The sequence below is a fragment of the Silene latifolia genome, chromosome 7 (genome assembly GCF_048544455.1).
Source record: "Silene latifolia isolate original U9 population chromosome 7, ASM4854445v1, whole genome shotgun sequence".
NCBI classification, from domain to species: domain Eukaryota; kingdom Viridiplantae; phylum Streptophyta; class Magnoliopsida; order Caryophyllales; family Caryophyllaceae; genus Silene; species Silene latifolia.
In genome coordinates this window covers 7,993,721-8,019,657 of record NC_133532.1, presented here as the reverse complement: position 1 = coordinate 8,019,657, position 25,937 = coordinate 7,993,721, and the positions used below count along the sequence as shown (strand labels likewise).

Genomic DNA, 25,937 nt, shown 5'->3' with positions numbered 1-25,937 from the left:
TACCGAGTATAATTGAGGACGAGATGAACAGTGTAAACGAGTAAAAAACAGTATTAGGATAGTAATTTGCTCCGGCAGCAAGTTATGTACATATCCGAAAGATTGGAAAATGGATTGAGATACGGTAAGTGTATAAAGAAGCACTCAGCCAGAGCGAAGCAAAACAATAAATATCACGCGTATGTACCCTAATCAGTGGATCAATATGTCAAGGAGGAGTAATTGGGTTATGAGCCTCAATATCGACATGTCTAATTCCAGGAACGAGTGTCTGGATCTCCCTTTCTAGCCTGTCGACTTCGCTTCCTAAGGCTGTCACGACTTCTTCACCTGCCATAAACCGTCAGTTAGGCTATTTCTAGGGATGACAATGGGTGAATTTCCCCAAATTCTACTGTATCTAGACTCTAGCCCTAGTCTCGAGAGGTCGGACCTACCAGGTTGTGAAGATTGAAGAATTCAAAACCAATGAAATTGCATAGAAAATTACATTGACCAAATGCTACTTCATCATAATAGAAAAACCGCAAACAATTTAGTGAGTCATTTTTGTTTTATCTTGTATTCCAAAGTCAACAGAAATAGGAGTTTTTGGTTCCATTAGGAATGGACCGGTATGGTTGACTGGTTGTATAGATTGCAAAAGATACATAAGTTATGGCATACCGTAATTGGACATAACCCTCATCAGTTCTTCATCATCATCCCCTTTTGCAGCATCCTTGAACTGCACAGTTCGGAGGAATAGAATTTAGCACCATATTAGAGATTTAAGGAGACAAAAAAATGTGAAAAAAAAAAAGACGAAAGACCAGTATGAAGGAATCGGGGAATTAAGAGTGAATATAAAGAACTTCAAATAACCTGTTTAGCCCACTCTCCACGTCCAGCTCGGTTAATATAATTCTGGACAAGGACTACACCATTGAAATCTGTTGAATCAACATTTTTGCATGTTTAGTTCATATTACTAAGTTCAACTGAGTATTGAGCATGCTAATTGATAAAAAAAATGGGTCACTCAAACGGCTTTCATCAAACAGCTTTTACAGTAAAAGGGCAGCCCGGTGCACAATGGCGTCCCCACTAGGCAAGGGTCCGGGGAAAGATCCCACCACAAGGGTGTAATTGGGGCAAGCCTTCCCTTGCCATTTTGGCAAGAGGCCGCTCCAAGGACTTGAACCCGTGACCTCACGGTCACAAAGCAACACGTTAACCGGACAGCTTTTACAGTAATAGATTTAAATAAAAAACTATAAAAACATAACTGACAACTAGGGTAATGTCGAATACAATGAGACTACCAGCAAATATCTCAATAGATAGACTCTCGGACATAGAAATAGAATGCTAGTTTCACAATAGCAACATTAATCAATAGCCTCAAAAACTTTGCCTATGAGGCTATGACCGCGCACTCGTAACCTTACCTTATGTTCCACATGGAAAGACTATAATCGGTTGATCCATAAGAAAACTGTGCCAAGAATTACAACAAAGAAATGCCAAAAAGAACCTCACTGGTACTCCGTAGTCCGTACAAGGCAAGCCCTTGTACAATAATACTTGCTTAATTTTTTTTAACATAAGATAATATGGATGAGAAAATTGAAGAGGATTTGTATACACACAAACAAGAGAGAAAACGGGAAACAGGGCACTATATAAAATTGAATAAGGCCTGGCAGCAATCCAGAAAAGAAATTTCCCTTCTATCACTGGCAACAAAGATAACGAGTTCCACGAAATTACTTCAACATAAAATGAAGGATCAAATTACCAATTTCTGCCTTAAATCTGAAGAAACCAGGGCCAATCACCTCACTTTTGCAGTCATACAATGAATCTACAACCTGAAAGAGATTAAGGACACACAATGTTTAAACTTTAAAGGAGATGCACTATAATGAGACTGTCAAATGACAAATGCACGGCAACTGAACTGCCCATGATAGAAAATTAGTAAGACATACAGGATCATTCTTCAAAAACTCCATGACCTTCTGCATATCTTGATCATCAATTGCCCTACCAATCAAAGCATGTCTGTTCCTTTGGATAAGGAATATGGCCACCTGCAAATACACCCATCCCAAAAGGGAGAGAAAATAGTAGTAAGAAAGTTATCTCCAGCCAAAATCGTAAACTTAGGCACATTCCAACAAGATTTCAACTAGCGCAACATGTCTTCCCCCCTACATGGCCTGTGGCTCCATGGTAGGGCGTCATAATGTCTAACAGCAACAAAGAACTATCTAAATAACAACTGATGTAATCAAGAATTAAACACTAACACAGCACTTCTAAGATGACGAAACATAATGATGATATTGCCAAGCAGATGATCAGATCGATTAATTTCATTATTAAGGTTTGATACTTCCACTTCTGTCAACATATAAATAATCAGTCCTACCAAAGATTCTTAAAGTTGTAAAAACCTTAAGTTGCTGCAGCACACTAGAACCGGCAAGAGGTGGCAAATGGCAATCATTGACCCAACACGAAAACATGACACAAACCTAACACAAATTAGCAGGTTGATGTTAAGACATTATAACCCATTTAAGTAGTTGGACTGATATGAACACGACAAGAAGTTTATATCTGTGGGGGTTAGGGTTGAGGTCTTTCGACACGAACCTGACACGAATAACCCACTCATTTAAATGGGTCATAACTGGGATGAGTTGCCTTGATAGCCTACCTAACCTTTTAAAAAAATATACCATTCGCCATTTTTGGGTCGATGAGTTATACAGGGTTAGTTGGGTTGTATGGGTTAAGGAGGTTAAAACTGAACTGCTTTACAGTAAAAGGGTTGAATACATCGGTCTGGTTTAGATTTGAGATAATTGACATGTTTAGGTAATTGGGTTAGGTTAGGATTGGGAAGATAATGGCCCATTTAAAGTTGCCATCGGACACGAACCAGACACGATTTGATCTGCTCAGGTCCACAATACTCTATGTGTGCCATGTGCTAGCTTCTTTTGCCAATGGCTGTGTGATTGCTCTACAGCGTCCTATGCAATTTGCTTAATCCAATACACACTCTAAAAACATGATGCTGTGTACAAAAAGTCAATAAACTTAACTAGATACTTGCCACTGTTACCCGTTCGCATTCAAATTAAATAAAGCTTGAATAAATTAAAAAGGGCCATCATTATTACCAAGTGCAATGTAAAAGAGAAGTCCTGTTACCTCTTCAAAATGCAACCTAGAAATGCATGCCCGCCTAAGATTCTAAGTTTATGAAGCAACTTACGCAATAATGCACTAATGAAGGGTATCAAAAACAGAAGCGTCGTAAATGTAGAAAGGAGCAGTTGACGAATTTGATAAGCAACTATGTGAGGTTATACCCTGATATACAAACCAATAATGTCATAAATAGAAATCAACTTCAAGCATAAATAAACTTCCATACACCCAGAAAGTAATGCTCACCATTCCAAGAAGGTTGCCCACAACAATAGAACCAATGGGATCGTAAATAGGATTGCCAGTGAGATGCACTGCGAGTAGTGATGCACCAGCAATAGCAAGGCCAGTGACTGCAGCACCATCCTGCAAGTTGGAATATGTGACTGAGCACATGGAAACAAGAGAAGGATCTAGAATAGTATAAACCTTTTTTTTTTCCATTTTTTGTTGGTTTTGGTGTAAGTTGTAAAGTTGTAAGAGATATGTAATATCAAAATATGAGAGAATTAATATATTGGGAGTCAATAACAGCAATAGCATTGCAATGGATCTCTGAAGCCAGGACTTCAATTGTGTAATTGTAATTAGTTAAAATAAATACCTCGGTCATGACAGCGACAGCAGTTGGATCGTGTCCTCGCCAAATGTAGTCTTTAAGTTTCATTCCCTCAGCAGCAGCACCTTTCCTAACAGCATCAATTGCAACAAAAAGCGAAGCACCTGAAAAATCGCAAGTTTCATATAAACAGAGTACCTTTAATGATAGTTATAATGAATAGAAACATCCGTGAAGAGACTCGACCTTCAATGAAAAAGGAACCACCAATCACAAGAGCTGCATATTTAATATGTTCAGGTGGCTGAAGAAGACACAGAGTAGATTAGAGACTTCAATTGTGTCTTAGACATGAACTTTAATTGTCTCTAAGAAACAATAATTACTTAGATTACCTGTGAAGTCCACAAATGTTGAAATCCATGAACTATGGTTGCACCAGACCCGATGCAGAATATACCAACAGCAGATATCAAGGACCAGACAAATCGTTCCTTAGAGTAGCCATAGCTATAAAAGCACAAAGCAATTGGTTTCAGTGAAAAAAAAAATATTCTCCATAATAATCAAAGCAACAAGAGAGGTGGTTTAGGAAGCATATCCTCAAATGCTCAAATAATCAATTCATTCTAAACATAGAAATTTTTTCATATTTCAGCTACTACCATTATCATATTCTGCCCTTTCACAGCGACTATACTGCATAGTCACCGTTTCTGAATTCAGCCCACTTCAGCAATTTTAGGCCATGGGCACTATTGTCCCAAACACACACAAAAATGTCTGTTTGGTTTTCATACTACTATCCTTTCAGTCACCAAAAAGACAATAGTAATCGCCTATATTCTTAATGGAAAGAACTATAGATTTCCTGATTCATTCTCACTGATGGCGAAATCAAAATACAGTTACAATATGTGAACACGTCATTCTCCTCACAAAGGCAGAGCACAAAGAACGGATTATATTTTACTCGTACTATTTTTCATTCCTTATGTACTGAACTAGATTGACGTATTAGCAAAGAAAAGTACCTTCCATATCCAATTTACGAATTCAACATCCAAATTAAGAATTTTGATAAAACTCAAGTATTAGATACACTACCGGTTAAATAATCTTTCCTACAAAAAATATGAACAACAGGAACATAAAGAGTAGAAGTACAAGTATTAGTTACACTACAACGTATATAAGTTCCTTGGGCCTGTATAGTGCTATACAGAATGAGAGTGACAGTAGTTAACTACAAGTAGTTCCTAGAACATACAGTAAATTCCTCCATTAGTGGTAGCTCACCATCTACTTAAACAATTTTTGAAGGGTTGGTGACGAGGGAACGGGAAGTAGATGGAGTCATGCACGTAACAATAATAGAGTATGTTTCAAAGAAATACGTACGGATGAATAGCATCTGGGCCACGCCTTGAGCTACTCAAACCATATGCAAGAAGCGCCTACAATGTGAAGAAGAATTAGTCACTCTGCACTGAATAATAGATAGAGTCAATTTCAGTGCTAAGAACCTTCAAAAAGAAAACAAATAAAAAGTAGCTGCCGGAACACAGGCACTGAGAAGTACCTGATTAGCAAAATCTGCAATAGAATGTATGGCTTCAGCCAGCATTACGTGGCTAGAGGTTGCAAACCAGACACCAATCTTGAGCGAAAAGACAAGAAAATTGCACCATAATGCAGTTGTAACAGCACGTTGACTACGACACCATTGTTTAACAATAGATTTCAATTAGTGACAACAAATGAAATTCATTCTGAAACTATAGGACTATACTAGAACTTCCAAGTTGACAGAGGCCTCATAAACAGATTACGACATATGACAGTGAATACCATGACAAATGTAAGACCAGTGGCCGAACTAGGGGATTAGCAGGGCCAGTCACCCTCCGAGCAATGTAAAACTTAACACTTTTTCTAGTTTACCTTATTCCGTTAATAGTTCCCCTATAACTACAATTCTTGGTTCCGCCACCAGTTACAATTGCTACCAACAAACGAGGTGTATAACATAGAACGGGCCATTAATATACCGTGCAACAGTCTTATTTAAGTTTTTGTGATTTCGATTATCCACCACAATTACTACTACACCCACCATTGAAAATAGCACAATAATACAAAAACACTACTAGCATTAACAACATTAAATACAATACTCACTCCGTCCCAAGCATTTGTTTAATTATAATTAAAATACTCCTCACAAAGAATTAAAAAGCAAAATGTAAGCAAATGATTGGGACGAATGGAATAATTAAAAGTGAGTGGATAAAATACCTGTGTTGATCACTAACTTCAATCTGTTTAACTTCCTTAGCTCTAGTAAAAAAACCTGAAACCCATCATTTTTAATAATAAAATAAAACTAAAAATTAGACAAACCAATAAGTAATTAAAGTTTAACTAAAATACCCGTCACAAAGAATTAAACCGGTAAACAAATGATTGAGACGGAGGGGCATTAAACAAAACAACTACTTATTAGCAAGTACCTCCATAATCAAAGATATTCGTCTCAATCATTTGTTTTAACTTTAATTAAAATACCCGTCACAAAGAATAAAAAAGGTAACTAAAGAAATTACTTACTGCGGTGAAAAGGGGAGTGTTGGGGAGTAAAATCAAGCAAAAGGGGTGAAAAAAGAGAAACCCTTTTAGCTGAAAAAGTGGAATTAGTAGGAATTGAAAACCCTAATTGTTCAATTGATTTAGTGGGTGGAGTAGATGATTTAGTGGGTGTAGTAGAGTCTTGAGAATCATTGCGATTGAAGAAAGTAGGAGAAAAAGATGAATTAGGAAGACGATGTTTAGGAAGAAAAGAGAGTAATTGAGAGGTTCGAATTACCTCTCTTCTATACATTTTCGCATATTAATTTCGATTAATTGAGATATATTGATTGATTGATTGATTAATGTCGATATTGATATCGATTAGTATGGTGGGTTATAGTGGCATTTTGTAGGGATTAAGAGAGAGTTTGAATGTTGAAGGTTGAAGTATGGAAGAAGGGTTTGGAGGAATGAATGAATAGAAGTTTCTATGATATGATGATGATGATAGGAAATGATATTCTTCCCTCCCTTTTCACTCTTCTCTTTCTCTTTTGTTTCATCTAAGTTTTTAGTGTAGGATCTTTGGCCAATCATAATCAAGGTTTATATATATCTTTATTAGTTCTTAGGGTAGACTAGACATGATAAATTGGCCAATCGGTTTGGGTTTAGGTTGACTTAATTCGGATTATTTTGGGTAGGTTATTATCTAGTTATTTATGGATAACGGCCAGTTTTCAACAATAAACATTCGGATTGAATCATATAGGGTGGGCTCAATTCAGGTCGGGTCCGCAGTTTGGTGTCGAGTCAGGTACTGGTTGGGTTATTCGCATCGGGTTTAATGTTGTCAGGTCTAGTGTAGACCATCCGAGTTAGTCCGATTTCGGGTCGGGTTGGACCACTAAAGCGAGCAAAGCTCTATCTCGCAAGTTTTAACATTATTGCATTCTAGGGCCAATTCCAAGATCTATAGTAAAGCTAGAACAATCACTTATCGGTTGATCTTTAATAGTGATCCATATTAAAAATACATGAGTTCATCTACCTTCTATCCCAATCAATAGTTATCGTTTGAAATATGTGAGAAGAATTTTAAACAAGGATAAATGGCTAATCCCGTCACAAGCTAAAGACTTCTCACAAAAGGGGAGAGGGGATAAGGTGGGGCACCCCTATGTGCTTCCCACTCACCTCTCAATGGGTATTTTGTGAGAGAAAACGGTATCCGTCATCGCCTGTCTTCAATGAGATTTTGTGAAATGGATAACTATTAACAGGAATAAATAGAGTATTGGTTGGATAGGGTTGTAACTTTGAAATAGGTACTAAAAAAAAGTTTTTATGTTTGGTTAACGGTAAGCTCGTCCAGGTGTGGACCAAATGAATAAGACAAACAAAATAAAAACCCAAAATTTGACTCTTGGGATGTCGGCTGTTTCAAAAGGACAAATATCTTCTACTAGGGATGGTTCAAAATTTCAAATCATGTCAGCATCAATCGTGTCTATGTAACTCATTCACATGAATCACATATAACTCATGAAACTACACTGAACAATAAAGCTGGATAGTATCCCGATTCTCACATTCTTCATTTCAATAACTGAACTATACAAATTATCCAAAAAATGTACTATTTAGAGTATATATACAATTATACATACTCATGAAACTACACTGAACAATAAAGCTGGATTTCTACATGATATACTTTACACACCTATAAGATGATATAGAAGCTCATGAGAAGCAAAATGTGGTAATACAATGGTTCCAGGACCTCCGAATTAGGATGTTAAGACCTAATCCCGTGTCCGGAACAATCTATCAGACTACATTGTCGATTCCAAAGCGAGATGGAAAAGGAATCTGAACTTGGTATCAGCGTCTACCCAAATGATCTAAAGTGATCAAAATTGCGTATTGTATGATGTTCATTCCGCCCTTCTTTCCTAGCGCGTTGCCGTATAACGGGTCTATAATGCTGCTCCCCACTAGCATACCGTGTTACGATTCTCAGCGGATGAGCTTCCGTGTTGAAAACCCATTCATCTAGGGGAATGACTGACGGGGGTGAAAAGAGGAGAAAGAAATATTTTAAGGTTTCTGCCAGGAAGAAGCTTTGCATCAGATTGTCCTTGACACCAGTATTTACCTGACCACAGCATTACCAGGTTGAGGACTCACAATAGTCAGTTGATGTTTGCCAAAGCGTAAATCCAAGATATCTAATATTAAGGTAATATTTTTTACAACATAAACAATCGCATTACCTCAGTCCCTTGAGGGCCCTGCAAATGGTGATGTAAGGGGGTCGGATGTATGCAACCTTTTCCTAATGTTAAAAACTCAAGAGAGACTTTCTCTGGATGACCCGTAAAGATAATTGCATCAAAATTTCACAGTAGAAAGAAGTGTAGCTGTGTAGCCAGTTTAGTAAAGCTATTTTGCTTCATAATCTAGAGTCAAAGAATACCGAGTCTTGGGATTTCCTCAAACAAACCATGTCAAAAAACATTAAAAAAAAAAAAAACTCGTAGTATGAAATCAGAAGGAGCTTTTGAGATTTGCAACTTACATCCTTGAGGCCCACATAGCCAGACTCTATCCGCGAGTTTTTCTCGAATGCTTGAAATATGTTCCAGCCCCATTCTTGGTATGTCTTATTTCCAGTTAGACGCCACAGGTAAAACAGTGATTCCACCGTCTCTGGTCTCAGAATGTTCCAAGATGTCCCCACAGACATGTCCTGAACATGTGTCCTAAGTGAATAAGACAACAGAATATACTCCCAACTATAATGCACCCTAAGAAAAGGATTCTCACCTGTCCAGAACGGAAAAAATAATTCTCCCCTGCTAGCTTAGTTGGTGTTAACTGATAGAAATTGTAGCATGTCCAGGCCAGCTTCATCCGAAAAAGGGCAAGTCAACAAGAGACATAAGTTATCCACCAAAACACTCGGTTTTCTTTTTGAAGGAGAGAAAGGTAACATTTGTTTTGCTTGTAAAGGGAGATCAGAGGCAGTTTAATGCTTGCTGACAGATTTTGAAAACTCATTTGAGTATCATAATTGACATCAGAAGTGAAGGGCGATCGGTGGATCACCATCTAAAATGCAATTGGATATTTTAATAACATGCCCTTATTTGATAATCAATTTGTTGTTGAGAAGCTTTGACGGTTTACCACCAAACTTCCCCGAAGGGTATAGCTTTGATATATCTAAACAATCAACTTAATTGATAAACATTGCCAGGTAATTTTTCACATTTCAAAATCTTTGTAAGAAGTCAATAAACATTTATGCCGTTGAAAGAGTCTACAAAAGTAAATAGTTGAACTTTGCTTGCGTCCAAAAAGGTTTGAAAATACCTCTTCAGCAAGCGACATAAATTTCTCTGATTCTTCAGGGCCATAACCAGATGATCCTAAAGCTAGCATTCCAGGAGCAAAGCATGCTAACTCATCCATCTACACATCCAAATTTAGGATAAACCTAAGCAGATTTAGAATTAGTGATAATTAAAATTGTGTTGCAGCACCATAAATTACCTTGTCATAGAAAAAATTCCCACTTTTCTCACAAATATATGTGAAAGACGAGGGTGTTGTTCTCCGAACTAAAGATGACAATCCTTTCATTGAAGTCTCCCACATTTCTCTGTTTCCAATACGGTCACAAGCACAAGAACATTATAAGAAGTTGCTTCAAAAGGGATGTATTCAGGTTCATTTCAAACAATATTGATTGTGGCAAATGCAAATGGGTTGAGCAAAAAATACAAAAGAGTCGCACAGGAAGTAGCCCACGCTAGTCCATGGAGTAAAGGTTAACGCTGCTGATTTTGAAATTTTGGAAATAAAAAACACCAAAGAGTACCACATATTTCACATCTAAAAATATGATGGATCTAAAATAAAGTACTCCATCCAATTTCCCATCTGACTACACAGTCTTCAATGTGTTACTTTGACCAAGTTTTTTATGCATTTGTATGTTAATTTTATCGTTTTGAAAATATTTTTTGAAAGACTTTAAAATGGTAAATGTAAATATATATTAGCAACATATGACAATTCATTATAGTTTTTAAGATATTTATGGTCAAAATATCAAAATCTTGACCAAAAAGTCAAATGGGAAGAAAATTAAAATTTGGAGGGAGTATGAAAATAACAGAATTTTGGCATTAATCAGACTATAATCGAAGTGGTCTAACAATTGTTAGACGATAATTCTTTCCCACCAACTGCAATACACGTGCAGAAACGTCTTTTAGCACAACCAGCACTTTCATAAGCCAATAGGTGATCGAAGCATTTAAGACAAAAACCACCTTAAACTCGCATTCACTATTTTGTAAGAGAAATATCCAACCTGCTTCGTTTATCAAAGAGATATTCTTGATCTACATGGGAAAAGTGATTGCTCACCTGTAAAATTTCACAGCTGAAGTTTTGTTCCCTTGTATCCATACTTTGAGTAGATATTCATAAAAGCTGCAAGAATTATTTGTTTAGTTATAAACCCAACCATAAGCTGTTTACTACTGTAAAATATCGAAGGTCTAAATGCCAGTTTAAGCTTCAAAGAGAACTAACCAACTTTTACCTGTCACCCATAGCACCAAAAGTTATAGTTGAGCGTTTTGACCCACTGTTTGGATTTATATAAATAGGCAGCAGACCATCAGCAGGAAATGTCGCATTGAGCACAAATATAACGTTTTCCACCTGTGTATATATATGAAATAAAATGTCAACAGCCTTGGTTCTTTCACCGTGCCCGACTATATGAAACAATTTTTTACCTTCTGCTGGTACTTTGGGTCCCCTGTTCTCTGAGATAGTGCTATGAACTCAAGTTGCTCTGTGCCTGCATCTGCCAAAATGCTGTCACCCTACATGGAGTAGGAATGAACACAGGGCTTAAGATCACATCCAGGTTTCGAAAAAATCTAAACCTGACTAAGTTTGTGGTATGATGGACTATGATTCAACAGCTTACCCTTGTCCACCTAGGATTGTGTGGTCCTCCATTAGCCAGATTAATAATATTGTATGGTATACCAGTAGATGTATTCCATGCAGGAAGCAATCTATCCGCAATATCTCGGGCTTTTTCAAGGAAAATCTTGTCATTAGAAAGATCATATGCACTCAGAAGTCCACCAACAACTCTGTTAAAATGCAAACAGCAAATTAGTCTCAAAATTAAGAAAGTTCAGAAAATTAAGCTCAAGAAACACTGACTAAAACTGACGATAAACCTTATAAAGCAACCTTATGGTTGTCTCAAAGACACTAGCATCATAATCTTTGTTGAAATCCAATGAATTGGCGACCCAACTGCAGCAAAATGATTCAAGTCAGTGAGCTGAGAAATATAGGGAGCAAATACCAACATTTATACGACAGCACAATAAAGTCAAAATAAACGACAAAAAAGACAACGGAAACAGATCAGAAACGCCAACGAAGGTAAATGGTAAATAAGATACCCTTACTGATCACAGTGGCCCAAAGCAAATGGCAGTAACCAGAACAGAATCGAATACTTTCAAAAACATAGGTACACAAACACAAGTGGGTGCGCAGGAAGTGGGATTGTTAAAGTTACAACAATATGCTGATTTGGTTTGCTGCTGAAGAGGGTAACATACACGCATCATAGTGAACCCTAATTCAAGCTGAGCAATACATTATTATATATTAATGACCAACAAAGTTACTCATAAACTAAGAGATAGGCAGCTAAAAAATTCAGCATCACAATCATTTAGCGAATAAAATCAACATCTGAAAACTCTCAAAAGCACACTTACGCATAAGCAGAAAAGTATTTTCCCTCCTGTAAGCTTTAGATAATATTTCAATGTCACAAAATAAATAGAGGATTGCCAAAAATCAGTAAACACAACTATACACAAAACAAACAAATACATAAATAAAAACAGCTCTGTTCCTTCAGTCACTTAAACCTCTAAAGTCAAATCTTCCAGACTTGATGAAAATACAGAATTAACTGTTCTTACAATAATTAGCTAAAAAGAATTGCAACTCACACAAACGAAAGATCTCTAGTAATAATATCTTTGTACAGTTACACCTTAAAGGAACACACAACAATAAATCCTGCAGTAAGGATAATAGGTTTCCCCAAATGTACAAGGACTGAGCATAAATTATTAGCCAAATTCTTGTTCTCTTCTACACTTTACTGGACACGAACAAGAAGATATCAGGAGCAGAATTTCTGCTGCAATATACGAGAAAAACATGGGGTTCTCCTTTATTTTCCATCAAAAATTACCATCATCTAGACACATGATTTCAAGACAAAGTTCGTTGACAAACACAACTCATCGCACACGTAGTGCCTGTGTGCCACAGAACACTAAAAAAGTTACTCAACAAGACATCAATAAGAGGCAGAGAAAAATAAATAAATAAATAAACCAAAACTCACTCTCTTGCTCTCTGAAACTGTTCATCTAGGCCCATTATATACAGTGTATCCAGTGAATCAATAAGTGTTGCTCCAAGACCACCGAAGCTATTGGAGCCATCCTTCGTCTGAGGCTGTGGAGAAAAATAAAACCACAACACATAATTATGACACTAACGACAGGGAAAAGCATCATAAAAGTCAAGAAATAGCTCAAAAATTAGTCAACACAAACACATATCAAAATCTCCTCCATCGTGTGTCTTTCACTCTATTTAGTTATTAACCAAGAGTCCAAGACATTGTCAATAAAGCTTTAAAACACACATTTTCATCAAGACACTGAGACTAAATGTTACTTTCATAGTTCAAACGTTCAACTATATTTTTTTGTGGTTCATTATCAAATCAAACATCCAGAAATACCTGAAGTTCGTCTTGCCCCCAAGCATATTTCTCATAAGAACTCCAAGCATGAAGCATGGCCTCTTTAACTTTCTGTCTCCGCTCAACTGTAATAGGATCCTCTGAGACAACCTTACTTTCTGAGTTTCCATTATTCATGCCTCGATCACTTTTTAATCCTTCAAGCTTTGACAAGATAAGGCAAATGAAAAGAAAAATATCAATGGCTAGCTTATAGAAAAGAGAAATTCTATACAAATAAAAATTAGAGTAATTGAAGACTTAAAAATTCTAATTGTTATACAAGAAAATTGGGACAATTTTTTTCTTTCCTAGTGCACACTACACTTGCAGAGTTGCCGCCTAAGCTCCGACGCTTTACCATCTAAGTTACTCCAAATCTTCATATAACCTCTAGTATGGTCGTACGAGATAAAAAACAAGAGAATTTTTCATAAACTAGCAAGGTTCGACACTTGGACACACATCTGGGCTGACTCCGTCACATAGTTTACAAGGATGAGCATGAGAAGGAACAAAATCATTTTTCTTCTAAAAAATAAAGTGCAGAAGTGAGCAACAATCATAAACATGGTAAGGCAGTCAGCCAATTAATAGCAGATGCAGAACAAAGACAACGCATGGGAACTATTTACCTCCTCTTGCAATCGATTGACGTCTGCTAGTAATCTTGCCAACTCATCCTGCATGGAGGCAAGGAATCATTTCTTCAAAAAGCATGTAATAAATCCTAAAAAGGTGTGTATACGTACAGTTAGTAAGACAAAAAAAATTCTGAAGGTTCAAGTTAAAGCCGAAGAAAACTCAAAAGTGTTGATGAACAAAGGCTAACCACGACAGTACTAGTCTTTTTTTATGGCATGCTGATAATTCTGGGTAACAGAAAACAAATAACTAACATTTACGTTCTATAGAAACAGTCATAAGATTGAGCATTCACATACAAATCACCAAACTGGATTGTCCTTACTCCAGCTACAAAAACTGCTATTCTCGATAGGTCTTCCCTTAACACATACTCTTAAACTTAATTTTTAGCAATACTCTACACATTGAAATCAGAAACTTTAACATCTATCCTCATAAAGCTGCAAATAAAAATAATTTAATGAGCACCACAATGCTTAACATATTGGAGCAAATACTTAAAACTCAATATACCAAGTAAACAACAATAGGAGCCCTAAAAAGTGGAAACTAATCATACAAAAACCCGGCCAGATCATGATATCAAATGTCACCGATAACATGCATCGCGGTTGACTTGTCAAAATTTTGAAGGCAATGGGGACCGATTTATGAGGCGGAATCTACTGCACTCAAGGTGCAACAACCAAGATCAGTCTGCAACGATCGCTTATGAGAACAACTCTCAAATCAAGATTTAATGGGATGAGCCAGATACAAAAATGAACCCTGGCAAGAACAGTACATCCTTATAAATCGGTTACATTTATAGCAGCCATGTGCCAAGCCAATAACCTCTCGGCAATGGCACATTAGAACCCTTCCAAAGTAACATCTATTCCCTGCACATGACAGTACCCTATCCTCACACAACTATTCAGCGGTCTTGAGAAGGCACTCCTCATTAAAAAAACTATATGCACAACAAAGGATTTAAGGCTCAGCCTCAAAGTAATTTTGAGTAGATTAAAAACATTCTCCACAAAGCATAAAGGGTTCCACTTTCCACGATGCATACCCACGTCCCACGCCATATCGCCAAACCTTGGTGATCCTCCTCAATCTCCAATCAGTTCCTCGAAAGCATTAACCTTTACTAGAACAAATTCAACTATGACACATCAGCCACATGTAGTGTCCAAAACAAAACAAAATCCCGCCTAAACGCGCTAATAACTGTACTCAGTCAATAGGATCAAAAACTAATAAACTGCACAGCTTAATACCCATTACCCACTTCTCAATATACGAATCAAACGGTCAATGAGTTGAACTTCAATCACCATCATCAAAGTTCAAATACAAAATCCCACTCTCTTTTAAAATCCCAACACATTCCTTCATCAATTCAACTTACATTTTCCTCAATTCAGCAATTTCGCTGTTACGAAACACCACCCAACAACAACGTCCTAGCTTTCAACTAGCTTCAGATACAACTATCACCTACCTCAATAATTCACAACACAACCTTGATCTTATAAATGTCATACATCTATATAAATCGATATACAATTCAACAATCATGTTCCACCCAACAAATGAATATAAATGCATTTAGGTTTGCTTTTGGCACAAAGACTAATAAAATTAGAGGCGTTACGCCTCAAAACAAAATGTGACATAAAACGGAAACATAAAGAAATGACTAATACCCTAAATAAGAAAAACATAAACAAATGATCGGAATTGGGTAAAGAAATGCAACCTCATAGTCTCTAACAATAGTTTGGCGATCCCAAACAAGCAAAGTTACAACGATGAACAAAATAAACAACAATGCCAGACGTTTCGGTCGCCGAAAATAATACGCTGGATTTAAATATCTAAAAGAATTCGATGATGATCTATTTCTCGCCATTTTTAACGTTTTTTAACATCAAAAAGAGAAATGTAATAGAAAAATTCCCAAAAATGATGCTAATTTTGATAATATGTACTCAAATTGGATAAGAATGATCCGAATTGACAAATCAGTATAGTTTTATTGGATCAATTTAGGGGAAAATGAGATTAGGGTTGGTGCCGTTTCGATTACGTATCGTACCATGATCTCGGCGTTTTTACCCTCATGGGTGAAACAAATATGTGAAAAAGTAATTACGAAAAGTAAAAAGTTAGTTAATTAATTAATGTCCGTAAAAAAAGTTAGTTAATGAGAGTTGGAATGTTAGGGGGTGTTTGGTTCGCACGTGGGTATGGGTTTGGAATCAGGAATCATACCGGATGGTATGGGTTTGGAACTTGATTCCTCATACCATGTGTTTGTTTCAATTTCGGGTGGAATGAGATCGAACTTCACCAAAGTTAAAAAAATCTAAAATACAACATTGAAAATAATTATTTTTGATACCAAAAAATCACGAAAATAAAGAGTTAATCAAATAAATGTAAAAAAAATTCATTTAAAATGTTCCATTTAAATTTTTTTCATGTTTTTTGGTTTTATTACTTGATACCCATGGGTATCAATCTCATACCCATCTCCCCCCTTGGGTATGAGAAACCCATACCTCATGGGTTTGAGGTATGGGTATGAAACCCCTATTTTTGCCAAACAAACACTTGGTATGGGTTTGGCTCATTCCAAACCCATACCTCATACCTTTATGAGTTGAACCAAACACCCCTTTAGTAACAAAATTAAAGATAAAATATTTTGTTTTTTGTGTAGTAGAAATGAGAGTTGAGATGTTATAACAATTCGTCTTTGCCAACATGAAAATGGTCGAAAATCCGCTACACAAATTATTTCTTCCATTGTAGACTTACATTCTCTACATTAGGAGTAAGTGAGTAACGGGATCTCATTCCGTTTTACCCGATGTAATAAATAAAACAAAAAAATTACAAATACTTAAGAACGTCTTCAACAACTAAATATTAGAGACACTTTCTGGATCTTCTTTTGCTCAACGGGCTGCTTTTAAGCTAGGGCGAGCCTTGTTCGAGACTAGGTGAAGCGGCATTAGGGTGATCATCTTTCAAGAGCTATGAGGTCTCCGGGACGATGACATGGACATCCAATATTCGTCATTATCGAGAGAGAAGCATGAAAGACATGTTGATCGGGAAATTATATGTCGAGATCTGATTACTTCTTGAAGAGACAAGTGACCCAATATTGTTGTGTACTTTTACTAAACAAGGTACATGAAACCATGAGAGTTTATCCGCAAGACCGGTTGGGACTACCTCTAATACGAGAGAGTATCTCTAGAGTTGAGTATTAGTTGAAGATTTGTGCGTCCCTGATAAGTCCATTTTATATAGACTTTATCTCCTTCTTTTAGTTTTAATATATTTGACATTATGCACTAAGGCCACTAACCTTAGTGATTTTGAGCTAATATTGTATTTCTAGTTGCATTTGCACGTTCTATCATATTTTGTAGGTACTTAAACTTTAAGGAGCTTAATTCCACATATTTACAAGCAATAAGATACAAAGCTAAGATGAAGAGAAGAATGGACCAACAATGAAGTAAAGCATGGACTTGCATGAGCAAATGTGGTGGATTAATTTGAGAAATGCACAACACAAGTCAAGAAATGGCCCAAGTATAAAATCAAGTGTTAAAGCCCAAGTAGAAGAAGATGGGAAAATGTCTTGGATGCTCATCTTAAGATGCTCTTTGGATGCTAATTGTGCAATTAAGGAGTTGATGGCCAACATGAGATTCTCTAGGCAATTACTCAAGTAATTAAGAGAAAATATTTGGGGTTGACCCCTTGTATTTGCTCTAAATTTCACCTCTTATTTCCTATATAAAGGGTGTAAACTTCAACATCTAGACACACTATACACATACACAATTTCTCAGAATTCTCTCTAAGTTTAGTAGTTAGATTAGTTTAGTTATTAGCTTAGCTTAGTTTAGATTTAATTTTTGTTATAAACATTTCAATACAATTTCCATTCAAGTTATATTCCAAAGTCTTATTTCAAGTTATTTCATTACAAGCATTGTTCTTCCATTTCTAGCTCATTTTCATATTGCACGGTAATTTCTATTTACATTTCCATTATGTTTATCATTTTAATTATCATTAGTGTAGTTTACATTTTCATCATGTTTGAGTAGTTACATTTGTCTAGGGAATAAAGGAAGTCGTGCATGATTAAGTAATATGTAAATGTCAAAATAAGGATAAGTTAATATTGTATAATTGTTTCTATCACATGTTTGCATCTTAATGTTTAATCTTTGTTTAAAGGCCTTATTCATTGATTAAGTTTGTTCATTCGTTCTAAAGTCGAGAGGCACGGAATTGAATTAGACTAAGCATGCGTAGTAGGACGACCTAGTCATGGACGAGAGTTTCTCTAGGACCCGGTCTATGGTTGACACTAATATCGTAAGGTGGGTGTCTCTAAGCCTAAACAATTAACGTTTTATCAACTTCTATGTTTAATTTAAGCATTTACATAATTTGCATGTGTGACCCGACTTCCCTAGACTCCTTTTATCATTTAGTTTATTATTTTCTAATCATCAAACAAATCAACAAACCAATTCAAACGATAACCGACTTCAAGGTAAAATTCAATCCATAACAATTAATTAATAATTCCCGTCTCCTTTAGGTTCGGCCCCTAAGTACTACATTCATTTGTTGTTTAGGGTATAAATATTATCTTTGCATAGGTGTGCGATAGCCTATCAGCAGACCCGAGTACAGTAGTAGACTACTCGTAGTAGACTAGACGGTGGAGAGTCCTCACTTTTCGAACCACTAGTACTCTATCTTAGGTCCGGAGGGAACATATTGCGATTCTGCACAATCAGTATTTTCTCGTACTAGGCTTGTACTATCAAATAAGTCTCTTTGGAAGGAAATTGTTTCTCATCTCAAGCTTTGTTAATCTTCATTATTTCTTTTCAAGAATTTTTTGTCAAACACAACTTTTAAAAAACTTATTTTTCCAAACACCACCTTTAATTTTTTTTTTTTGTAAAACACAACCTTTAATAATTTTTTTTTTGTAAAACACGACATTTTGGCCAGAATTTAACCACTTGCAATAGGGTGACTTTAAGTCGATATTTAAGGTAGCAAACGAGTTCGATTTGAGGTGTGCTTAGACTCTTTGGAAAGGTGGAAGTACAAGCTTTCCAATGGTTACCAATACGGTGGTGATAGGTGGCTTTATGTGGGGTCTATTGGTGTGTAAAGTAAGGTTAGTCAATGAGTGAATTGGAGAGAAAAACAAATCAGAAAAACACCAATTCACTCCTTGACCAACCTTACTTTACACACTAATAATTAATAAACCCCGTATAAGGCCACCTATCACCGCGTATTGATAATGTCTGGAAAGCTTGTACTCCCACCTTTCCAACGAGTCTAAAAACACCTCAAATCGACCTCGTTTTCTATCTCAAATATCGACTGAAAGTCACCCCGTTGCAAGTGTTCAAACTCTAGTTAAAATGTCGTGTTTAACAAAAAAAAAATTATTAAAGGTTGTGTTTCACAAACTTTTTTTTTAAAGGTTGTGTCTGGAAAAAAAGTTTTTTAAAGGTTGTGTTCGACAAAAAAACCCTTCTTTTCAATAATCGTATTGCTTAGTTTCATTGTTTTCGTGTGTCAACTGTGATGATCATGAGTTCATGACTAGGGTTCCGATACACATCGTCTCTAGACCGGAGATAGAGTGCTAGTGCACAATCCCTCATGAGTGCTCAACCCTTTAAAGCGTGCACTCTTACCTAGAGAAACGACAATGGTGCACTTGACGTTTTGGTAAAAGTACCGGACCATGACATTGAGAGGCTGACAGAGGGTTGGAATTGGGTGTTTGTCGGCCAAGTGGGGCAAAGAAGGTAGCTGGCAATGACAAACAAAAACCTGTCTGATCTAAAACACAAACAAAAGCTCATTTATAGGCAAGATTTCAATACATATGAGACATAATGCCCGATTTTAGTTGCCCCTAATCGAAAATACAAAAACAACTAAAGGAAAATCAAGCTACTACTATAATCGTGTGATCTACCATGGAACGAAAGGCCCTAGTAGAAGTACAGCAGATTTGCGTCAAAGACTGAAATTTTCTCATACAAAAGACGTTAATCAAACAGAAGGGTTGCATGAGGAGAACGCACGATTACAAATTAATCTCAGTGTCTCCAACAACTCATCCAAGACTAAAAAAATACATGACTAAAAAATACATGTGACCCAACTGTAAAGACCCATTGAATGGGAATCTGTGATCAGTAATCGACTGCAGTTCTATCGTCGACCTCAACTGCAATCACGGCATAGGACGTACACTTTCACGAGGAATCACTCACATTTCCAGCAACTCCAACTATTTGGTTAGCGTCCAAGTTTCCATTTTGCTTTTGTATCAGAGCATAATGAAGGACACCAGGAAGCGTCTTAATCAGAGGAGGTTTTTAGAATGGAAAAAAAAAATAACAAAAATTTCTGGTATCTTCCAATTAATCACAGTTTGCAAGCTGACTACAAGCTATCTGAATAATTCAGAAGTTTAGCATTTTTCGGGAAAACAATCTCATACTAATTATAAATAAGTTTCTTGGTCCAATTAACACTAAACAAAAATTAAATTAGAGATTAACCATGATTAATGAGATATTTAGACGATTTTCAGGTCAATCAACAGCCAATTTTTTAGTTTTATTTTCAACCAAAAAATTAGAAAGGGACCGTTTCATGACAATCTCAACTTTCAATTATTGCATCAAAGTTAGTATAGGACGATGCCAACTACGGTGGATTAGCTTGTTCAAATTTCCATAAGAAACCAATGAGCTAAAATAAAAGTTCAGCAGTGCACTAGGTTACCTCCTCGTTCCGGGACAAAGGAACGATCTGTCCGGCAGGCATTGCGGCTTTTGAGAGGTCTCGTAGAGTTCCCTGAAAATTCTCAAAATGCGAGTCAGATGGTCAGAAATCAACTAATAAACGAATATACCTGGATTAAGAAAGTTGCACTTTTGTCAACATTCATGCACAGAACTGGCAAAACTGAGACAAAAAATTGAGGCTAAGAAAGTTTTTTTGAGTTTTAATTTTATGCATGCGTTAACAGAAACAAAGGTCAAGAAGGCCAATACCTTGTTTGCCCACATAAGTCCACAAGCATTACACAGTGTCCTCGGTCCTTCAGGTCCGCGGCGCATCATCGGTGTGGATTTTTCATTGATGCCACAATGTCGGCAACTGACAAACATATTGCAAAAGGTAATAAATAAACTTGCACCTGGCTTTACAAATCAAGCTAAGGATAATTGTAATTTCAAGCCTCAAATTGGTGCATATAATTTCGTGCCAAATAAGGAGTTAAATAAATCACATTACAGTGGATCACTGAAATCAAACTTGTCTCCCATGTCAACAGCAACACCTTGGATGACTAAATATGCAGCCTGGTTAAGATGAGCACTACACGTAATACACGATACTACCACCATCCCTAATTTACTATCCTCATTTGACTGTGGTAGTCAAAGATGTTAACTTTGACTAGTAATGTCTCCATATGTATAAAATGAAAAATTTGTCTTGTTAAGGATATATTAAGACAACTAATTTCATTATTATTTTAAAAAAAAGTTAAAAATATCAGAAGTTATGAGATAATATCTAGCAAAGTCAACATCGTTTGACATACAATGTGAACTGAGGACAAGTTAGTCAGGATGGATGGAAAACAGCATTGACAAATTACTACATCACGACGGTCGGCAGTACAAAGGATACTCACCAAACTTCTTGTAGAGGCGCTACAGATCCATCAGGTCCCCAGCTCTGGTTAGACTCCCAACTTGTGACTGCGGATGAGGAGTCATCATTACCAGGTTTTGAAGAAGTAAATTGACCCTTGTTACGCTGCATTCTGGAGTATGAAAAGAGGTATATGAAATCAGACACCCTTTGGCAAAATAACAAAGACACCTTCAACTTTTGATTGGAAAGCACTGGCAACATTGCCACATTTACCAACAAAGGTGACGAAAAAAAATGTAATGAATTGAACAAAGAATAAACTAAATTGAGAAGTTAACATAGAGTCATATACAGCAGAAAAATGGAAGAGGGGAGACAAAGATCCATGGGGACATAAATACCTAAGTGCAACCTCTTTGCGAACAGTGTATCGGATTTTTTTGTCAAAATTTCGCTCTTTTCGCTTTTCGCGGAACCTAAGTAGTGAAGCCAATCTTTGTGGAACATTGAACTTTGGCGGTGTGGCAGCCACCCCCTGATTCAAAAATCAATAAGCAAGAAGATCTAAGGACTAAGAAACATATAGATCAACACTTACAAAATTTATACAACCAAGTTTACCCTATTAGTATGTGAAGAGGTCAATGGTACACTAGGAACGCTAGTAGGTACTTCACGAGCACCTAACAAAAGCAGTACTGCTTGAACCTGCATAAAATAATAGACGAGGCTTGAGAGTATTTCGAGCCATGGAATAAGGCACCAAAAGATAAAATAAATTGTCAATCTTCATCATGAGTATGCTAAGTCAAAAACAATTCTAACAAAGACTCCTAATAAAGTATCGTATAGTGACTAAGGCAATGACAGACATGCACAGAAACCTAGAAAGATTGAGAAGAGGAGACAAGAATGACAGCGACGAAACCCTAAATAAACCTATTCGTGTAAGGCTCCGCTAACCATAGTCGCTCGACAGCCCATTTTATCAATATTTCTGGTGAGGTACTAGCGCAAGCCAGAAACTTGTTACAGGCTGTCTTCAGACACTGCTTTACTAAAAGGTCCTTCGCCAGCAACCCCATTGACCAAAAGATTCCTCAAAGATAATTTTTTCATCAAAGAAACAGATTAAAGCCCCCAAATCCCCTTAGGGGAAGTTTGGTTGGAGGGGTTCAGGAAAGGGAAAGAGAGTGGAAAATGTCCATTTCCTTACATGTTGTTTGTTTACCCCAAAATGTCATTCCCTTTCCCCAATTTCAGTATTGGATTACCCTTGATTCACCCACCCCCAAGGGTTTGGGATACCCTTTCCTCATTCCCTCACCCTAACCACCAACCACCACCGACATCCACCACACAGCCACCCCAAGCATCACCAACATCAATGAAAACTCAATCCACCGGCACCACTGGCAGCACCGGCATCCTACATCTCTACCGAGCACATCTTCGACTCCTCACAGCAACCCTTGTAGTCACCACCCTCAACACTTGAAAAACCCTCCCCCCACCCCCGAAATCCCCTCCCCCGCCCTTAAAACCACCAGATCTGTGGATTTCGGGGGTGGGGGAGGGTTTTTCAAGTGTTGAGGGTGGTGGTTATGAGGACTGAGCGTCAATTTTTTATGTAGCCGCTGGGGAAGGGGTGGCCACGTGCAGGTGTGCCGGCGGCAATGGCGGTGTTGCCGGTGTCGTGGGCAGTATAACGGGTGTGTATTAGTGGTGGTGGTTTCGAGCTCTGGTGGTGTGTGGGGTCGGACTTGGTGGTTCTATGTGGTGGTTAATTTTGGTTAACCTTCAATCATTTCCTTTCCTATTAACAACTAAACAACACAATTAATCTAAGCCTCTAAGGGTAACCCTTTCCTTTTCTTGATTCCATTCCCTTACCTCGTCTCATACCAAACGCCCCCTTAATTCAGTAACTGATGTATTCCATAAGCTAACACACTTGGGGTATCTATGTTGTTGAATGTTCTAGCAACGTAGTACAGATTAGACAAGGTCCGTCCTACGCATACAAAAGAGTTAGTGATGCTTGTATATTGCATTTTCTAAATTAAATCAATTCTTAAATTGAGCAAAAAATTTTAATATTAATATACAAGCTATGGCCTATGAGTTCATAAAAATTCAAATGTCAAATATGCAAACAGCAAAAAGAACTTGAATCAAGCCTTACTGAAAATAATTAACAGTGACGGGAATGAAGACTAACCTTCTCCGGTGAGACAGAATCAAACACATAAACCTGACCCTGAAAAGAAAGGGTCAGCTGATCATTATCACCACTAGGGATCATCATCCCAGCATGGTTATCACTCACATGCCCATGCTCACTTTGTAGTTCATTATCCATGGCACCATTCGCACCCGTAACACCATCATCTTGTTCATCCTCTATTCCATCCCCATTGCTCATATGGTGAATCCCATGATTCTGATCATGCATATAATGCACATGCATATGTTCCTCCGCCTCCGCCATATGCATTTGTCCATCTCTCCCATGTAAATCATCCATACTTACAACTCAACCACACCCCCTTTATTAACACTAGGAACACTCTCTACACACAAAAGAACTATCCTTTCCAACACGAAAACACCGGTATCATGTACATTCAATGCCCTAAACCCTTCTACGAGTTCCGAAAGCACACTAACAATCACATCGATTTACAACCACCCACAAAAATCAAACAAGAACCCAGCTTTTTCCCAATCTTCCTTGACTACCACAGTTTTCTAACACTAAAGGTTCAATCTTTTACACTCCTACACGAATCTGTTAACACAATACAACATAAATTCAATCAAATTCAATTGGGTATAAAAAAACAGAACTACAATCACTAAATCAATCAAATTCAAATATGAACTGAATCCAAGTAGCAAAAAGCTTGCATTTAGCAAAAACAATACATAAAATACAAATAAATACGCACCTAAATAAAGATGAATGAATTGGGTGATTAGGGTTTGGGTAAAAAGGGAAATTTAAGGATGAATTAAGTACAATTAAGGTGAATTAAGAATACAAAAAAGGTGGGTTTTCCTTGAATTGAATTGGGTTTTTTTAGATTGGTGGAAATGGGGTGGAAGAGAGAAGTGAGGAAAAAGGGAATGAAATTAGGGATTGCTTTCTGGGAAGATGTTCAATTGTGATTTTGGATTAAATTGGATTAAATTAGGGGAAATGATGGAGATAAATGAACGAGATTTATTGGAGTAAATGTAGAAAGTGGATTGGTTTTTCTGTCTTTGAATATAATTTCCAATTATTTGCCATATTCAATATTTCAATCCACCTTTTATTGATTTCATATGGCCAAGGCCAATGTAGTTCCTTTTTTGGTTGATTTTGGTAAAATTATCCTATATGGAATTTGGATGGTATTTTGTACTATGTGGTTGTACATGTTCTTTATGTCAAAGTTTGTACTTTGCAAAACACAAGTTAGGTCTCTTTCAAATCGGGATATTTTCGATTAATTGTCTTAACTATTTATTTATTTTTTATATTTTTTGTGAAAAAATATTTTAATTAAAAGTAGATGAATGATGGAGACAAAAGGCTGGTTGTTTTGACAATTTTGGAATTTGTCTTCTTTCAAAACTGATTAATTAAAACGAATATTATTATATTAACTCAAGAAGCCATCATATCTATCAGATCTCAGTCGGTAATGTTGATGAATCAATTTTATAAGTCCTAAAATCTCATTTGAGGAATGCTATGTACCTTCTCCCTCCTACCTTTTCTTCCACATTTTCCCTTTACCCTCTCACAATCGATTAAGTTAATATATATCAAGTGGGGTCGGATGACAAGTGAATAAGGTGAAATATATTATATTTTAACAGGTTATTAGAGGAGAATGTAGAAGAAAAGATATAAAAGAGAATAGTGAATAGCAATTCGCATCTAATCCGTTTTACTTTCACGTTGTTGATAAATTATCAATGTTGAACGGATAACTAAGCTTATTACCATTTAAGTTCAGTTTAGGGTTTATTACTATCAAGTTCAGTCGGTAATGTTGATGAATCATTAGACTCAAATATAATCTTTTACCAACTTCAAGTATGATAGGGAAAATTGTTTTCATCATTGACGAATTATTCTTCATTTTACGGTTATCTTAAGACATCGGAGACTTCATATTTTTAGAGAAAAACAAAATATTATCAACATATAACATAGTAGACTACAAGTATGTGTTTTTCTATTTAGAGCATGTTTGGCCTTAATTCTCAAAAATGAGTTTTTGTTTTTCAAGTTTAATTTTTCAAAAGTGTTTTTCAAAAGCAGAAACAACA

At 36.6% G+C, this 25,937-nt stretch overlaps 3 protein-coding genes across 5 annotated transcripts; all 3 read right to left on the bottom strand.

The window, feature by feature from the left end:
- Positions 1-36: 36 nt before the first annotated feature.
- On the bottom strand, positions 37-6,921 carry LOC141591587 (metal tolerance protein C4-like). Its single transcript, XM_074411969.1, has 13 exons — positions 6,377-6,921; positions 6,065-6,119; positions 5,349-5,481; positions 5,168-5,223; positions 4,162-4,276; positions 4,013-4,070; positions 3,812-3,930; positions 3,454-3,573; positions 1,974-2,075; positions 1,781-1,853; positions 865-932; positions 667-727; positions 37-330 (listed from the first exon to the last, which is right to left on the bottom strand). Exons 1-13 carry the CDS (start codon positions 6,645-6,647, stop codon positions 209-211), a joined length of 1,353 nt encoding a protein of 450 aa, XP_074268070.1. The 5' UTR covers positions 6,648-6,921; the 3' UTR covers positions 37-208.
- Positions 6,922-7,937: 1,016 nt separating this feature from the next.
- Positions 7,938-15,931, bottom strand: LOC141591586 (mannosyl-oligosaccharide 1,2-alpha-mannosidase MNS1-like). 2 transcript variants are annotated; one of them, XM_074411968.1, is made up of 14 exons: positions 15,616-15,931; positions 13,856-13,950; positions 13,221-13,385; positions 12,816-12,928; positions 11,630-11,695; positions 11,355-11,526; positions 11,158-11,247; positions 10,959-11,080; positions 10,781-10,846; positions 9,899-10,007; positions 9,719-9,817; positions 9,170-9,250; positions 8,922-9,092; positions 7,938-8,498 (listed from the first exon to the last, which is right to left on the bottom strand). In XM_074411968.1, exons 2-14 carry the CDS (start codon positions 13,907-13,909, stop codon positions 8,232-8,234), a joined length of 1,575 nt encoding a protein of 524 aa, XP_074268069.1. In that variant the 5' UTR covers positions 13,910-13,950; positions 15,616-15,931; the 3' UTR covers positions 7,938-8,231. The 2 variants fall into 2 exon arrangements, with proteins under 2 accessions (XP_074268069.1, XP_074268068.1); XM_074411967.1 differs by having other exon boundaries at positions 13,856-13,903; positions 15,616-15,906.
- A 4,012-nt stretch (positions 15,932-19,943) lies between these two features.
- LOC141591585 (GATA transcription factor 28-like) lies at positions 19,944-24,897 on the bottom strand. 2 transcript variants are annotated; one of them, XR_012520933.1, is made up of 8 exons: positions 24,563-24,860; positions 23,833-24,402; positions 22,233-22,319; positions 22,013-22,146; positions 21,649-21,780; positions 20,999-21,104; positions 20,727-20,909; positions 19,944-20,257 (listed from the first exon to the last, which is right to left on the bottom strand). XR_012520933.1 is itself a non-coding variant. In XM_074411966.1 (8 exons), exons 2-8 carry the CDS (start codon positions 24,136-24,138, stop codon positions 20,192-20,194), a joined length of 903 nt encoding a protein of 300 aa, XP_074268067.1. In that variant the 5' UTR covers positions 24,139-24,402; positions 24,563-24,897; the 3' UTR covers positions 19,944-20,191. The 2 variants fall into 2 exon arrangements, 1 of the variants encoding a protein (XP_074268067.1); XM_074411966.1 differs by having other exon boundaries at positions 20,727-20,798; positions 24,563-24,897.
- Between the last annotated feature and the right edge of the window lie 1,040 nt (positions 24,898-25,937).

What these genes read in the sequence shown, in the direction of transcription:
- LOC141591586 (XM_074411967.1), bottom strand. Translation starts at nt 15,768, where the DNA reads ATGGCGAGAAATAGATCATCATCGAATTCTTTTAGATATTTAAATCCA. An exon ending in GTCTTTGAGACAACCATAAG is followed by an intron (nt 11,527 to 11,629) that starts GTTGCTTTATAA and finishes GCATTTTAACAG; the next exon opens with AGTTGTTGGTGGACTTCTGA. An exon ending in GGAATTTTTTCTATGACAAG is followed by an intron (nt 9,818 to 9,898) that starts GTAATTTATGGT and finishes TTGGATGTGTAG; the next exon opens with ATGGATGAGTTAGCATGCTT.
- LOC141591585 (XM_074411966.1), bottom strand. Translation starts at nt 24,138, where the DNA reads ATGGATGATTTACATGGGAGAGATGGACAAATGCATATGGCGGAGGCG. An exon ending in CGCAAAGAGGTTGCACTTAG is followed by an intron (nt 21,781 to 22,012) that starts GTATTTATGTCC and finishes TTCATACTCCAG; the next exon opens with AATGCAGCGTAACAAGGGTC. An exon ending in GCGCCTCTACAAGAAGTTTG is followed by an intron (nt 21,105 to 21,648) that starts GTGAGTATCCTT and finishes TATGTTTGTCAG; the next exon opens with TTGCCGACATTGTGGCATCA.
- LOC141591587 (XM_074411969.1), bottom strand. Translation starts at nt 6,647, where the DNA reads ATGTATAGAAGAGAGGTAATTCGAACCTCTCAATTACTCTCTTTTCTT. An exon ending in AGTTTTTGAAGAATGATCCT is followed by an intron (nt 1,854 to 1,973) that starts GTATGTCTTACT and finishes AATCTCTTTCAG; the next exon opens with GTTGTAGATTCATTGTATGA. An exon ending in GTGGAGAGTGGGCTAAACAG is followed by an intron (nt 728 to 864) that starts GTTATTTGAAGT and finishes CGAACTGTGCAG; the next exon opens with TTCAAGGATGCTGCAAAAGG.